The 15410-nt window shown below is 43.7% G+C and overlaps 1 protein-coding gene across 1 annotated transcript in view; it reads left to right on the forward strand.

The window, feature by feature from the left end:
* The first annotated feature begins 3147 nt into the window (after positions 1-3147).
* MOB2 (MOB kinase activator 2) overlaps positions 3148-15410 on the forward strand; it is a 109280-nt gene continuing 97017 nt past the window's right edge. The window contains exon 1 of the mRNA XM_039728309.1: positions 3148-3379. Coding sequence (XP_039584243.1) covers positions 3363-3379 — 17 coding nt within the window. The 5' untranslated portion in view covers positions 3148-3362. The remainder of the gene's footprint in view (positions 3380-15410) is intronic.

The raw sequence follows: 15410 nt of genomic DNA on the forward strand, positions 1-15410 counted from the left end.
AAAGGAGCAAAGGTCACTCCCACAGTGCTGGCTGTGCAAGGTGGTGTTTGCCCACCTGCACGCTGCACTTTTCCCACTGCAGGAGGCAGTGGCAATTAAATCAGAGGCAGTAAAGGGACAGTTGCAAAGAGACTGGTGCCTTGATTACTTCCTCATAGCCACTCGCCCTCTGCGGCACCACTTTATTATCAGACAGGCAGAGCAAGCTGACTAAAAGGGAACATGAAAATCAGGTAGATAAGACAGCTGCTGTCTGGATGGCTATAAAACGTCCTGTTTCACACAGATCTAGTCATGAGAACTGTGGGACAAAATAAAGGAAGTAAATGTTCACACTTGCTATTTCAAGGCAGTTCTCAGCCAGCGCTGAGTCACTTTTGGGACTGCCGTGTCTTTCTTCAGGGCTATGGGACATAACAGAGCCTCCTGACAGACAGGGACAGCCCTCAGGTCCATGCTATCTTGTACTTTGGCTTTTATACTGAGCCCTGCAGAGCTTTACACGACTGCCAGATCCTCATGTGAGATGTTTGTCCGCCCCAGCTCCCATGCTCTGGGCTGCATGGGATCCCCTCTAGCCTCCCATCAGTTTCTGAAAAGCACTGGTGCTGCTGAGGAACATCTGGCAACAAAGCCACGCTATGCCTGGAGGCCAGGAGGAGCAGGCAATGCTCGTTCTTTGGATTCCTGTTACGCCAGCCAGGCCAGGGGATATGAGTGGCAGAGCAAGGAGGAGAGCAGCAAGTGAATGCAGTATTTCTTGCTCTGTGCCACAGGCCAAAAGCCCTGCAGCCCAGGCCCCACAAGCCCACGGGGCACACGTTCTGCCCAGACTGCCTGTCAATAATCTCACATTTTAAATCCTGTTAGACACGAGTAAGCTGTGGAACAGTAATCCAGGGAAGAGTCGATGCAAACCCTGCGACGTCAAGCACTATAAACCTCGCAGATCCTCCCTCCGTGCTCCCTGCCACATCTGTATGCCAGGGACCAGAGCTGGTTAAGCACCTTATCTTGGTGTCCTACAGGGCCTGCTCTCAACAAGGGAGTGCCCTTTCTTTGTCCATGTGCATAGGGCTTAGCACAAAGGAGCCCTGCGGCCTTCCAGGCTTGCTGCTGCCAAATAAATAATCGCTGCAATGTGTTTTGTAGAGGGCTTGGAAGGGGAGCTGCAGGACAGCCACCGGGCACTGCTCTGGGGCTGGCACATCCCCTGCTCTTCAGAGCTGCTCACGGAGGGGCTGACTGCACTGGGATGAATGGGAAATTTCTGTGGTTTCCAGTGGCTGAAGGAAGAAGAAGAAAAAAAAAGACTAAAAAACCCCCAGACAACACAGTAATCTCAATGGAAGTGTAATGTCAAGGGGAAAAAAACATTATAAAAGAATCACCTTAGGTGAGATGTAGATAAAGGCCATGTGCCCTTGGAAGGTAGGATACAAAAGATAAATGAAATAGATGTCTCTTGTCTGATTTTTTTTTTGCACCAGTAATTCTCCTAGTGCCAGTTGCTGTATATTTTCCTTGATACAATCAGGAGGAAAACAGCTAATCTGACACGACAAACTCATTGTATCAGAAGTCATCTTAAAACCTGTGTCATATGGCTAAACACCCTACTCCTGGTACAGGATTTATTGCATCCCACAGTAAATTTGGATGGAGCTCATCCTCAAATGCCCTGCTAAAAATACCAATAACAAAGGGCAACAAGAAAACATAATTCAAATGAGGGACATCTGTTCTCAAATGTTTGCAGATAATGACTGGATCGAGTGTCTGCATAAAGGATAATTATTTTCTGCAGATGGTTTGATCTGGTATTTTAAACACTGTAAAAAATCCTTGCCCCAGCCACTCAGGAAAGTGTGGGGGGTTTTGCTGTAAGACCTTTTTCCTATGCTCTGCTACATTTCCTAAATACAAGGATAAGTAAAACTAAAACAAATGAGAAGATAAAATGTATCAAAGATAAACATTTCATTGGAACACAGGCAACATACACTTTCAAGTCCTTATGTTACACTGCCACATACCCAGACAATTCTCAGGCTGAAATTTTGTAATGGGAGAATGGCAAAACAAACCAGTTATGTGTTGTGCAAAGCAGATTTCAAAGGGAAGGTCCTTTCCCCAAACTATACCACAATATGGTTTTTAATACAAAATAACTCTACCGCCTTTCCTTAGGACAGAGATACAGAACAACTATGACTGAGAAACATTCAGTGACCCGCGGTGTACCCTTGCAATGCAGTATGGCCGCAGGATAACGCTGGAGCTGACTCCGGAGCCCGTGTGGCGGCTGGGACTGCCTCGCCCAGCCCGAAAAGCGGGGTCACGGCGGCATGAGGGGCCCTGGGCACCCTGGCTCTCAGAGCACCTCAGGATGGCCGGCATGGCCCCGGAGCCGCTGGCACAGCGCGGGAGGAAGCAGGGGAGGCAAGGAGGGTGACGATGGCCTCTGGAGAAGGCCCTTCCCTTGGAAAGGGGTGCAGGGAGCCCAAGGACACCACCAGCGCTCTCCCATAACGCAGGTTTAACCAATACACGTGTCCAGAGCGTGGAATCGTGTCCAGAGCGTGGGGTTGTGTCCAGAGCGTGGGGTCATGTCCAGAGCATGGGGTCATGTCCAGAGTGTGGGGTCGTGTCCAGCGGCTGTGCCCTGAGCTCGTCCCCAGCCGATCGGGGCAGGCGGTCAAGAGGCCATCGCTTTACAGAGCCTCTGAAGTGCTGGGCACCAGCGAACCGCGTGGAAAGGGTTTAGTTTTAAAAGTTAGGCTTGTGTAAATCTCAGGGTGCACTGTTGTCTGGGGACAGGCACCATCCCTTCAGCAGCTGTTTGGTCATTTTTGCAGGATAGCCTTGGGTCAGTCCCGGGCGACCCCGCGGGAATTACAGCTTCTCATCACCCGTGTCTCTAATTAACACACTAATTTGCCTTGCAGCGCTGCCTCAGAGCCCGACTCGGCGTGCCCCAGCGAGAAGGGGTACGTGCCCCCTCCCGCACAGGGCCCGAGCGCTGCCGGGCTCCCGGCCCGGGGCTGCCGCGCCCGGACTACACCTCCCGGCGTGCCCCGCGCGGCGGGCGGCGCGGGGCCGCTTCCGGGTTGGCCAGCGCGGTGTGTTTACTTCCGGCCGCGCCAGTGCGCGAGTGTCAGCCCGGGGGGGGCACCCGGCGGCCGCCCCGCCCGCGGCCGGGGAGGGACCGAGCGACAGACCGACCGACAGACCGAGCGGGGCAGGGACCCACGGGCACGGCGGCCGAGGGAGCAGCCCCGAGCGCGCAGCGGCCCCCATGAGCGGGCGGTGAGCGGCGAGGCGGCGGCGGCGGGAGCTCGCCGGCGCGGCGGGAGCCAGCCATGGACTGGCTGATGGGGTGAGTGCGGCCCCTCGGTGCCCGGCGCCGCGGGGCTCCCCCGCCCGGCCCCGCCGGCCCCGGCCCCGCGTGCGGCGCCGGTGACTAATCAGTTCCTGCGGGAGCGGGAGGGCGGCTGCGGCTCAGCCCCGCAGCCCTTGTCCTGTCCCGAGCGGCGGCTCTCTAAAAAGTAACTTTTCCTTGCCTGCTTGCGGCGTGGGCAGGCCAGGTGTGGCGGCTCTCTGCGCTGCCCACTCGTGCGGCGTGCGGCTGATCCCCCCGCGACAGAACACCGCTCCAGAGCGAAAGGCGTGCCAGGCTTTAAATGGCTTTCTGTAGGGAGGAAGAAGGGACTTCGGCGGAGATTAACGCCAAATCGGAGCCACGGCAGGGGGCTTGGATAGCCTGGGATTAATAGTGCTAATTACACGGAGACAGAAGGTAGAGAGCTGTTTGCTGCGGGTTTTAGGTCTGGAAACCTCAGTGCAGGAGAGGGAGATGCAGTTGGTGGGGGTGACCTGATACAGTACCAGTATCCCAAACGAGATATTCTCGGTTGCTTCTTGCATGAATTGCGCTGGCGACCTGCACTCAGGTGAACTGTGAATAATTATGCTTCAAAATCGCTTCAGCACTTGGTTTATGCTCCAGCAAAACTAGCGCTGCAGTGATAACCTGCCACCCTCAGTTTGTTCTTCACAGCCGCTCCTGAATGTGCTCTTTGCCATCTAGGTTGCCTCCTTTGCTAACACCGAACAGAAGGTAAACTATTTTGTCGCAGCTGGTGGATGTGGTGTGTTCAGAAGGGTCATTGGCGTGTGTGTGCTGCCTTTTGTCTGCAGCTGATCTGTTTGGTGCTGAGAGTGCACTTGTTACTCGCCTTCACACGGGTCGCATCCAACTCTGGAACCAGCTGTCAACACAAAGTTTCACTGTGAGTCTGGCCCCTCCTCACTCGCTCGGATGGAGGGGATGCTGATTCTGTGGGGTATAGCAGGCTGAGCAGTGGAAGGGCAGTGTTTGTGGCATGTGAAGGGGCCTGGGTGCCATGTACTGCAAGCCTTGTGTCTTGTAAGTTACAGGGCTGTGCTCCGTTGTTACACGGTGTCAATGGAAATAGAAATGACGAGCTTGTTTTGATGTGTTTTGTAACAACTGGGAAGCACAGGTGGTCTGTTACATTGACTTTGTAAAAGTAAAAGCTGGAGTGTCAGAGAGTGTTACTGTAATTGCAAACAAAGGTCAGTCCCAGGATTTATGTAAGTTACTTGTATGAATCAAAGTACTGCGTGCCCCACTACAACAGTTGTACTTATTCTGTGCAAGTTACAAAGCAGAAAAGAATCAAGGTTTATTGTAGCCACACTCTCAGTATAGTAGGATGATGGTGTTCTTATGAAAAATATTTTGGGCTTCTTGAAGTCACTACAAAAAATTGGCATTTGTTCTGTACTTTTTTACCAGGGTGGGTGGATCTGTCCATGTGTGGAAAAGACTTGCCTGTTTTCCCCATTGTAATGGGAATGGATCCTGAGTCATTTGTGTGTTACTCGCTTGTTCTCAGCTATTTCCTGATATGTTTCACTCCTGACCAAACCCATTATTGTCCCACTGATGCTCTTAAAGTTTTCCCCCTTAAAACGCTGTTAGTTCTATTTGTGCACATTTGGGGGGGATGGTTGTATGTGATTATGGCAGGAAGGGGGAGCATTGATATTTTGAAGTGGGAAAGGCTAGAAGTCCTGGGGGACCCATTCTTATTCCCAGCCAAGTTATGCCTGCTGTTAGCAACTGTGTTTGTAAATGGAAACATCCGTCCTGCTGCTTGACAAAGAGACTTGAGGACAATTGTCTGCCCAGGCAGAAGTTTGGGTAATGCCACTTGCTGAGCCTTTCTTTGAGTGGGAGCTTCAGGTGTTTGCCTCTCTGATGTGAGGAGGACAGGGCTGAAGAAAAATCTGCAGAATAACAGGAAAACAGGTCTGTCCCAGTAACACATTAGGTGGTGTTGATGCCTCCGGCAAGCAAAATGTATTGGTCTGCTTCTTGGTGGTGTCTCTTTTTCCAAAGTGTCCTCACCAATAAAACCATTGTCATCTTTATTATTCCTTACTGCTTTGGGAAGGTGCTGGTTTGCAGTTTCAGCTTTCCATGCACTTTCCCTTCCCCTGTGTAACGTCTTCTACATCTTCTTACTGGCTGTGCTTTCTTAACCTTTTGGTGTGAGAAGCACCCTCTGTGTTTTGACTTTGTATTACCGAGAAATGATCCTTGGAGTGCAAGTGTGTTAAATTAGGCAGCAGTAACAGTTGCTCCTGTTCCAGATCTCGACCCTTCGAGCTGGTGTCGCATTTGTCTGATAAACGTTTAGAGTGAGATCTGCTTTATTCCTTCCTGCTCCTCCCCTTCTCTTGTGGTCCCTTGGAAAAGGGGCAAGGGTAAGTGCTAATCATACCAGAAACAGCAGTAGCCCAAGTGTCTCTGATCACCTCAGAGTACTTAATATCTAAAAAAAACGGAAGCTGAGGCTTACAAACAATAGTGAATTTATTACGGATTAACAAACAGCTACAGACTTACGTGGTCACACAGCAGAACTTCTCTAGGTGCTGCCTGCTGTTCAGTCAAGTGCTTCAAAATCCAGTCAAGTCCTAAGGAAGAAAGCTGAAAAAAATGAGCTGCTGGCATGGTATGATGCTTAGTTTAGCACCTGAGTAAAGGCAGAGTCTTTTCTGTGGCTGATTAGTATATCTGACCCTTCCACTGAATGCAGCATTAATACTGATGTTAGTGAAACTCTATGGTTTCTTCTGTGCATTCTCTCAAAACAAAACAAACAAACAAACAAAAAACCAAAAAACAAACCCAAACCAAAAACCATTTTGAGCTTATTTGTTTCACAGAGGATATATTTTAAATCCAGTTTTGACTAGAGATCAGTGTTGCTTAATTTCTTTGCTCAACAACATTTACCAGAGATCCATTTTACCCGCTTTGGAAGAGATTCCAAACTTTTGTGTTACAAATAGCATTGATCTGCTCTTGAAGTTCAAATCAGCAAGCAAGGCAGGCATTGTTCCTTCACTTATGAAACTTGCTTTTTAACTTGTTTTAAAATACCGTAGTTGGCTAGGAGTAAAACATATTAGTGGTGCTGATAAACCTGATGTGGTTTTACCTTCAGCAGTGCTGTCTGATGCTGTAATGCATTTTTTCACAGGAGGGGAGTATGGGTACTGTAGTGGTTTTGGTGAACTATTACGTAATAAGGGAAGAGAGAAACCAAGTATTTTACCAACAATTATCTGTTAGACACAACCATAATTTGAGCTTCATCTGTACTATAAACTTTGTAGTTTAGTAGGTTAATAGACTATACTGATTGAAGCTGAGAGAGATGCTTACACTGATTTGATAAAGATTCACAGCTCCTTCTCCCAGCATTGATCAGGGTCTAAGAGTAATAAAGAGAGAGAGGCTGTCTGCAAGAGGGATTTCTTATCCATTTAAATTTTAGGTCTTGTTATCCATGCAGTTATACTATCCCCTGCTCAGTTATTTGTTCTTTCATATGTTGACCTAGTGACTTGAACAGAAGGGCCTAAAAATGGTTGAAGGCTATCCTTTCCTCATATTTCACATCTTCAGCTTTGAGGACAGTTAGAGAAAAGCAATGGTCTGGAAAGGTAAGGAAAATACAGATGTCAGAAGAAGTAAACTTCTGGGCAGGACGTGTGCCTGAAGACAACACAGACTGTTTCTGTCCTCTTAGGTGATCTGTGGTCTGCAAGACAGAGGAAGTGGCTACAGCTGTAAACTGAATATCTAATAGAAACCAACAGCTCTCACACTTGCAGATTTTACTTTGTAATGTAAATTAATCCATTATAAACACCACATATATGTGCTGCCCTGCACAGTCTTCATCCCATCGGCATGGGTCATTGGAAAGTATGTTGTAGTGAAATAACACAGCAATTATGCAAATTCGGTCTTTTTGAGTATATGACATGCTGGTGATTTTTAAAAAACAGTGTAAGAACTTCTCAAGGTCAGCACATTGCTAGATTTGGTTCATAGAGGAGACTTGTATGTCATGCATTTATTTTATTCAGCTATAACTGTCAGGGACTTAAATTTAAGCTGGCAGTCTTTTCACTTGTTCCAGATATAGGATTTTGCCACATTACCCCTGTGGTAATTTTAAAAGCTAGAAGAAAAGTAACACATACTGGTGGTTTTTTTGTCTTCCATTCTGCGTTTGTGGAGGGGTTTTTAAGAAATGCCCTCACAAGGCCTTAAGACACTGTCCAGTTCAAGATGAGCTATGGTGAAATAGGAATAATATTGTCATGCAGAGAAGTCCTAACCTTGAGCCAGAACAGCTGAGGACTACATGTGAAAAAAGCACACCAGTGTTCTAGTTCTAAGTCAGTAAAACCCAATATGCTGTTTGTCACCTGTTAGGCTAAACTTTTGTTGCTTTTGAATGGGGTGCACTGTTGTAGGATATCTCAAGTTGGAAGGGAGCCATAAGGATCATCAAGTCCATTAATTGTAAGGGGTGCATCTTGTGGTGGGAGTAGTGAGAAATCATCCAGCAAGCTTAGCTGTCAGTTTGGCTGGTGCATCATACAGCTGAACCTGCCTTTCTCTAGCAGACCTTTATAGAAAAAGTAGGTAATGATTTTTATTCTGGGTACTGTTCAAAACTTTCTAATTATAGAAAATATTTCTATTAAAAGAAATAAAGGAATAACACTGGCCATTCTTCAGCTGCTGTACCTGTAGGGAAAGCTTTCCCCTTTCTTCCCTTAAGTTTTCTCCAGTGAAGAAACTCTTCTGCCTTTATAAGGCAGTCTTCCCTCTAGAAACTGCTGTAACCTCTCACCTTTCACAGCTTGCATGGTGTGTCTTTGTTCCGTTTTTTAACTGACCTCACAACAGGTGTTTCCCTTGCATTCCATTCCCTGCAGATTCTTGGCTTCACATGCCATTTTCCCTACTTTAAGGGAGCTGAAAATAACTCAGAACGGGTAAACCAGACATGTATGGTCCCATTGGGCAGGAAATATTCACATGCTCCTTATTTGTTCTATTTATAGGTGTAACATTACCTGTGGGGTCCCAGGCTGCTCTCCCCAGATAAATCTAGGTCTATCTGTGAGCCACTGGCACTCCATTCACTGCTTACTGATGGGGCTTCAATATTACTTCAAAACCTTAACAGACATGAGCAGTGCCTGTGCTAAACCAGAGCTTAACTGTGAAACAACTACATAACGCTGTCTGCAGGTAAAATTAGATCTCCATTAAATATTAACTTGTAATATTCATTAGTATGGTAGTGGAAATGTGCTGTTACTTTGAAATGTGAGTTTCAAGGGCTATTAGATTTGTAGAAAAGGAGTCATGACTGTAAGAGAGCAATTTAAATTTTCCAGGTGTGTTGTTCCCTTATGTCTCCCTGGTTCTGAAAGTGCTCTGTTGTATTACTGAGATGGTCACTGCCAGGGTTCTTCTTTTGTAGTGCAGAACAGGTTGCAAATAACTGCAGAGCCTTGCTCCCTGAAGAGTCCTGGTATAGTTAATTATTGATTTCTTGGAGAAAATGCCAAATAAATCCTGCATTTAAAAACCTTTGTTACTTTAGCAAACCACAGAATTTATCAGTAAGTGCACGTGAATACTTGTTTTATCTTTTTAGTGTTCTTTTTCCAATATACTGAGGGACAAGAAGGGTAATATAATAATTTTCAAGGTACCTAAAGTAAAAGGAACTATTGCTTTATTTAGAAAAAGAGTTGAATATTCTTAAAGTGTAGCAATACTCATTCCTTGCATGTCTCTGCAGGTTACTCTCTTCTCCTTTACAGTAGCATCAGGATTCAGGAAGACTGGTAGGTTAAGATGCTCGTCTGAATGAAAACAAATCTTCTTTCTTTTTTTTTTTTTTCTGCCTTGTTTCCTCTCCTCAGGTTAGTTTTCAGCTAAATGAGTTCCTGCAGCCTGTTTGTGTGGCTACATGAATAATGTTGACAGCATGATGGTGTTTGTGAGAACAGAAAGCTTAGGTAACACTTTGGTGGCAGCAAGGACTTAAATCAGCTGAATGGAATCATGTAGTAATGTGTTTATTAGGTAATTACTCCGAAAATAATTAGTGATGTATCTTCTGGTGAAGTATCCTTCTGCTTGAATGCTGGGAAGACTGCAGAATGTCTGAAAATAGGAGATGCCATGACTAGGCTGGTACCCTGGCACAGGCAATGGCATCAGAGCACTGTCACAGTGTCACACTCGGTTTATGGGTAAACTATAAATATACTCATTGTGAACTGGATATTGATGAATAACTCAGACTTTACAATTGGCTGTAAGTCATGTCTCATCTACCTGAGTGAAGTGCTGGCTGTGTCGTGGTGTGGATGAGAAGCTGGGTGGGATTCTGGGTGCCTGGCTGAATGCAGCAGTCTGATTCAAGAGCGGTTCAGGAAGCTTGGTTCACGCATGATGGCCCGCATGACTTTGCCATATTTCACTGGCAGTTTCCATCTGTTACATCTGCTGCATGTGGGCCTAGGGAAAGCATACTTGAAAGAGTAAAATTAATAAGAGACTGCAATTTTTAGATAGCTGTTTATACAGGTTTGAACTCAGTATTGTCAGATCTGCGTATTCTGCCATCATTGATGACCAATCAAACAACTCTAATGTGTGTTTCTGCTAGTGAAATACTACTGAAGTGATCTTGTCCATTGTTTTTTAGCCATGTTTAGCCTTTTATGGTTGGTGATAAGGTTGTGAAGCTTGCTCACTAGGTTCTTTTTTTCAAAGTCCTTCTTAGCAATTTTTTCACCCATCTTATTCTGCAACTACAAAAAAAAATTAGCTGTGTCCTTAACTGTATATGAAATGAATAAATCTGATTATTAAAATTTATTTTTGCAATTGTGTTGTTTATGGTAGTACTGGGAAGTGTTACATCAACTGAGACTACTTGAGGAAGAATTGTTGCTTCATGGCCTTGTTCTGACACTTCAAACAGTAGCCTAGGAGCTTCCCTGTTCCTGAGACTGTGTGCAGTAATTTAAAATAATTTAATTTTGCAGCTAGAATGATGAATGTAACTAGATACCTAAACAGCAGTGCCATAATTTTAGCATTTGGAGGGGGAAATATGGCAGTTTTCTCAAAAGTTAGTTTCCTTTTCTGTCAGCCAGGAGAAGCTGGTCAAGGTGCAAGTTTTTCACACAATCAGCAAACCTCTGTCCCTGATTGTGGAAAAAGAGCATTGAACGCACACAATAAATAACCCCCAAACCAGAATTTAGATACAATTTTATGAAGTGTGGCACAAATGAAACTGGAATCAAGACTGGGATGACTGTCATAGATCAAATTCCTTCTTACTTTGAACACTGAAAGAGTGAAGCCATTCAGCTAGAACGTAAGCCTGCAGAAAACTGTGTCTTTAAATGATCCATTTCTGATAACTTGACCTCTTCAGAATATATCTGCATGCTTTTTAATTTCTTTTTCCCCTTCCTTTCTGCACTGCTTAGGTTATAATGGTGGTCCCTGAATATTTTTATCATCAGTGTTCAGTGACTGAAACATTATTGTCCCTCTTATAGTGTTGTACATTAAAATGTCTTAAGTTCTTGGGACTTCTACCTGAGAACTCTCCTGGTATTTACACATAATGAACAGAATTTGTGAAACAGGTTGCATAGAGGTGATTGTGACTCTTACTTTTTTTCCTGACTGCTTCAGTTAATAAACTTCAGTCTAGAATTTCCTCATTTAGAGAACTTTTCTTTTACGTTGTTCTTCATAAGCCAGTACGGAGTTGCTCAGGAGAGGCTTTGTTCCTTCTTAACAAGTTATGCAAAACTGGATGGAGATGTTTTTTTATGAGGAGGTGTCTACTTTGCAGATGGGCTCAGGTTACAGGATTAACTCTGTGGTTTCAGGTTTGTGTCAGGTAAATGATGAACAGCTTTCTTTTTTTTCCAGTCAGTATTCTCTCTGATGATCTCCAGGTGTTGCTGGAACTCCAGTCTATGAAACCTTCATGATTGTAATATTTACTATAGTGTTAGTGTGTGGCTGTTTTCCATCAGATATAAAAGGAACCAAGTTTGTAGTGAGGACTAATAACTTTTATCAGACCAACAAATGTAGTTGGGAAAGAAATAAAAAGCTTCTAGGCATGCTTGTTTGTATTGTTTATGTTAATAGACTGTTTTGAACAAAACCATGTTGATAGTACAGTTCCATGTTAGCTGGAGAAATCTCACCTGTTGGTTTAGCCAGGGACTGGTTCCTTTTTAAGGAGCTGACCAGCCTACATTCAAAAAGCTGTATTTGGGCACTGGTCTTGCTATTTAAGGTTATCTGCATGTCTTCTAGGAAGGAAAAGAGGTTAGAAATGGAAGTATTGTCTAAGGTGTACAAATCCTCAGATGGCCCTAATTTTTTCCAATGTTGTCTTTGTTCTGTGATCCAACCTTTCTTGGTTCTCTTGTAATTTCTGGTGGGATGCCTGAGCTAACGTGAGTTCTGATGTTCTTATGGTCTTGTCTGTGTCTCCTTTTTGTTGTAGCCAGATAGTGCCTTTTTTTTAATTAGCTGAGTTTTGAGGTTTGGGAGTAATCTGACTGTTAAGAGGTGAACAAAAGAAGTAGAAAGATCAGCCTAATGACTTTAGCTGATTTGTTGTTCAATTTTAGCCTTAATCTTGCAAGACATTGGGTCTGTTGGACACCCCTCTGCTGCTTGAATTGCTGGGCATTAAAAATATTGTTTCTTTTGCACAGTATTCCTGGATGGGCATCTAACAGCAGTTGTTCTTACTTTGTCCCTTCTTCACTTGATTATTGTGCTGCTGTTGGTGATGGGTAATTTTTGAAGACTAACCTGAAATTTCTGGGTTTTATTAATGTATTTCTGAATGTTTCCTATTAGGCATATGATAGGCTTTCACCATGTGGTCTGGTGTAGCACAGGTTTTAGCTTTGAGTTATGGGTGCTATTCAAAATGCTGAATTGGGTGATTTGCATTCTTACAACCCCAAAGTGTCTGTACTGAGGTTTTCTCCCTTGCCCCACCCTGGTGAATATGAAGGTACTGGCCTGAGTCACTTAAGCTTGTTGAGGCTTGAGCAAGTGGAGTAGAGTGCTATGAAAACTCATCTAAGAAAGGGGAGATTGTGGGTTCATGCTTGTAATGGACAAGAATTTAGGTATTTAACTGCAAGTTTGTAGGTAATGTGGTTGGTTTGCCTTTTAAAGGGGACCTTTCTGTTTTCACACAGTACTGTAACAAGCTGGTAGTTTTTGTTTTTTGGTTGTTTTTTTTAGTGTTTGTAAGTATTTTTTCAGGCTTGTTTCAGACAGGATGTGCACAGTCATCCACTAAAATGTAGGCAGTTGTTGCTATATGTGGTATAACTTTTTAAGTGGGCAGGGTATTATTTACATGTTCACACACTTGTATTTTCTCATCATTGTTAATAGAATCAATGTTTCTGTTTAAATCAAGTTCCTCTTGGTTTTAGGTAGAGTGAAGACTTACCAGCTCTCATTGTTTGCCTCCTTGGGAATACTGGCAAGGAGGCATCTTGTTAATGAAGAAGTATTTTCTGCAGTTCATGAAACACATGCAATATAATCCACTGTCTTGCAGGACAGCATCACTTGCTGGGGCTTTTTTGTTTGGTTGGTTTGTTTGGTTTTTTTTTAAGTTGTAATCCATTCTATAATTAAAGAAGAAATAGTTTTACATAGTAGATTTATGAATTCTCATGTTTAAAAATTTTCTTCTGGAACATGGAGGGGCGTTATTATAAAATAAAAAGTTGGCAAGAATTTCATGAGAAGGAAGTAACTTTATAATAAAGACAGACAAATTTAAACACATATAGGTTCTACTTGTTTAGGTGTGTCATCTATTCACAGTATTTCTGAGCCAAGCTGAAAATGTAAAATAAAAGGGTGTTAAATATTTCAGTAGGCATAATGATTTAAGCTGACATGGAGGTTGCTTAATTTCTGAAGGACTACTTCCATGAAGGTCTTGGTATGTTTTAAAAGATGCAATTCAATTTCATTCCTTTGACTTAAGTGCCAAAGCACTCTTTCAATGACAAGCGGTAGAAAAAAAAACATTTAACAATTCGAAAAATCAACCTGAGAGTGCATGAGAGATATCCCCAGGCTGATAGCCCCCAGTGCTAAAAACAGCCTTGCTGTCTCAGTAAGCAGATTTTGAGCAAAGAGGAAGCAAATATAGGAATAAGGATGGTGTTTATACATGTAATAAAACTTCGTTAGCAGACATCATCATTTCCTGTCTGGGTTTAATAAAGGAATGATAATTATTTTCCATTATTACTAAGAGCTTGATTTTTTTTTTTAAATACTGCACGCAATAGTATCTTATGTACAATCACTGTTGGTAATTGAACCGTAGCTGTCAAAACAAATGCCTGAAGAACTTGGATCCGGGGAATTCCAGTCCATGCTTGACCTAAAGGAGTGATTTATCATTCATCCAGATAAATGTCTGTGGCCTGGTTTGTCACGTGCTCCCGTTTAGCAAGCAGAGGCCTGCAGCAGGCTACCAGGTATCACAGGACACTGTGTTCCTGTCTGTGGGGACTTCTCACTTGCCTGTGGCTGCAAAAATTATGGCCTGCCCTTCAATCCCTGGCCAATAGTTCTTGTCTTATGGTTTGTAGATAATATTTTCTTCTCCTTCTGGATCGGAGGTGTGTCTGAGGTTTAGTTGGGTCTGTGACCTTGCAGACACAGGGTCTAGTCCCAGTTATGCCAAAAATCAGTGTATGCACGTTGATGCATCACAAGCTGGGGAAGAAGATGGTGCTGACCAGTCTGAAGGGCTAAGGCAGGGAAGCACTGGTGATGATGTGAGGTTTGAACCTGAGGGCACCAGCTGCCAGGTCAGTGCACCCTTTGTGGACTGCACAGAACCTGAGTGGGAAAGAACTTTCTGCTTTCTGGAGGGCCCCGTTTGATAGTGTGATGGAAAATGAAAGGTGATTACGGTGAAATATGCAACTTTGTGCAAAATTTTATCCTCCGCTGTTACTTTTGAAACTACAGTTCAGTAACTATTCCATGTTTTCTGCTCTTACTGTGTCCATCAACTACTGTAGAAGTCAATCTGGACACAGTCAAGCTGTGGAACAGTGGAGAAAGTCAAATGTCCTGATGGGGAGCCAAACTGCAAGTGCAAACCAAATCCACCCAGAGCTTTTTGTCCCTAGCCAAGTGAAATAGGTAGATGTACTTTTTTCCCCCTGTATTCATCTTAATTCTCCAATTCACTAGCATTTTTCTTAAGCTTTTTTTTAAAATGGCACAAAGTTCTAGTAGCTCTACAGAGAGAAAGTTGTTTAAAACTGTTTGGTACTGGTAACCAAACAATGGAGTAGATTGGTCAGTATTCATAAAATAACAGGAATAATACTTTCTAGCTTTGGTATGTTTTTTGATGAAAAATAAAGCATTGTTACTAAAGGGTGTTGAAAATCTGAAGTTTCTCAAAGAGCCTAAGTAAAATCAACTGTCCCCTTATCCTTTTGCTGGTATATGCCAAAGTATCTGGGCTTGTTACATGTGAAAAAAATAAGGCAGGACTCAAGAGCTGTGGGACTAACTGATGCAAATTGGATCCATGTTCCCAGTGAAAGTAATAAAGTTCCTGCTTACAGGAACTCTCCCCATGACTTGTTTCCCTAAGATCCCTGGAGAATAGTGGTGTGGGTGGAGTGCACAGGACATGAAGTAAAAATCCTGTGTGATAAACCTGTCTAAAAAGGAGTCTAATCTCCAAGGGAGACAATGGTTATCGTATAGCCATGGGCTACTCATTAACTCGTGGTTCCTAAAACAAATATTATTCTAGAGTGACAGCCAGCTACTGACATGAAACTGTTACTTTTTAATCTCATTTTGGATTTGCTTTTTTTTGCGCCAGTTTCTTGAGGTTTAGTAGTAAAATGACAATATGAATTTCACAGCA

The sequence above is a fragment of the Passer montanus genome, unplaced genomic scaffold, assembly GCF_014805655.1.
Source record: "Passer montanus isolate IOZ18808 unplaced genomic scaffold, ASM1480565v1 scaffold65, whole genome shotgun sequence".
Taxonomy (NCBI): Eukaryota; Metazoa; Chordata; class Aves; order Passeriformes; family Passeridae; genus Passer; species Passer montanus.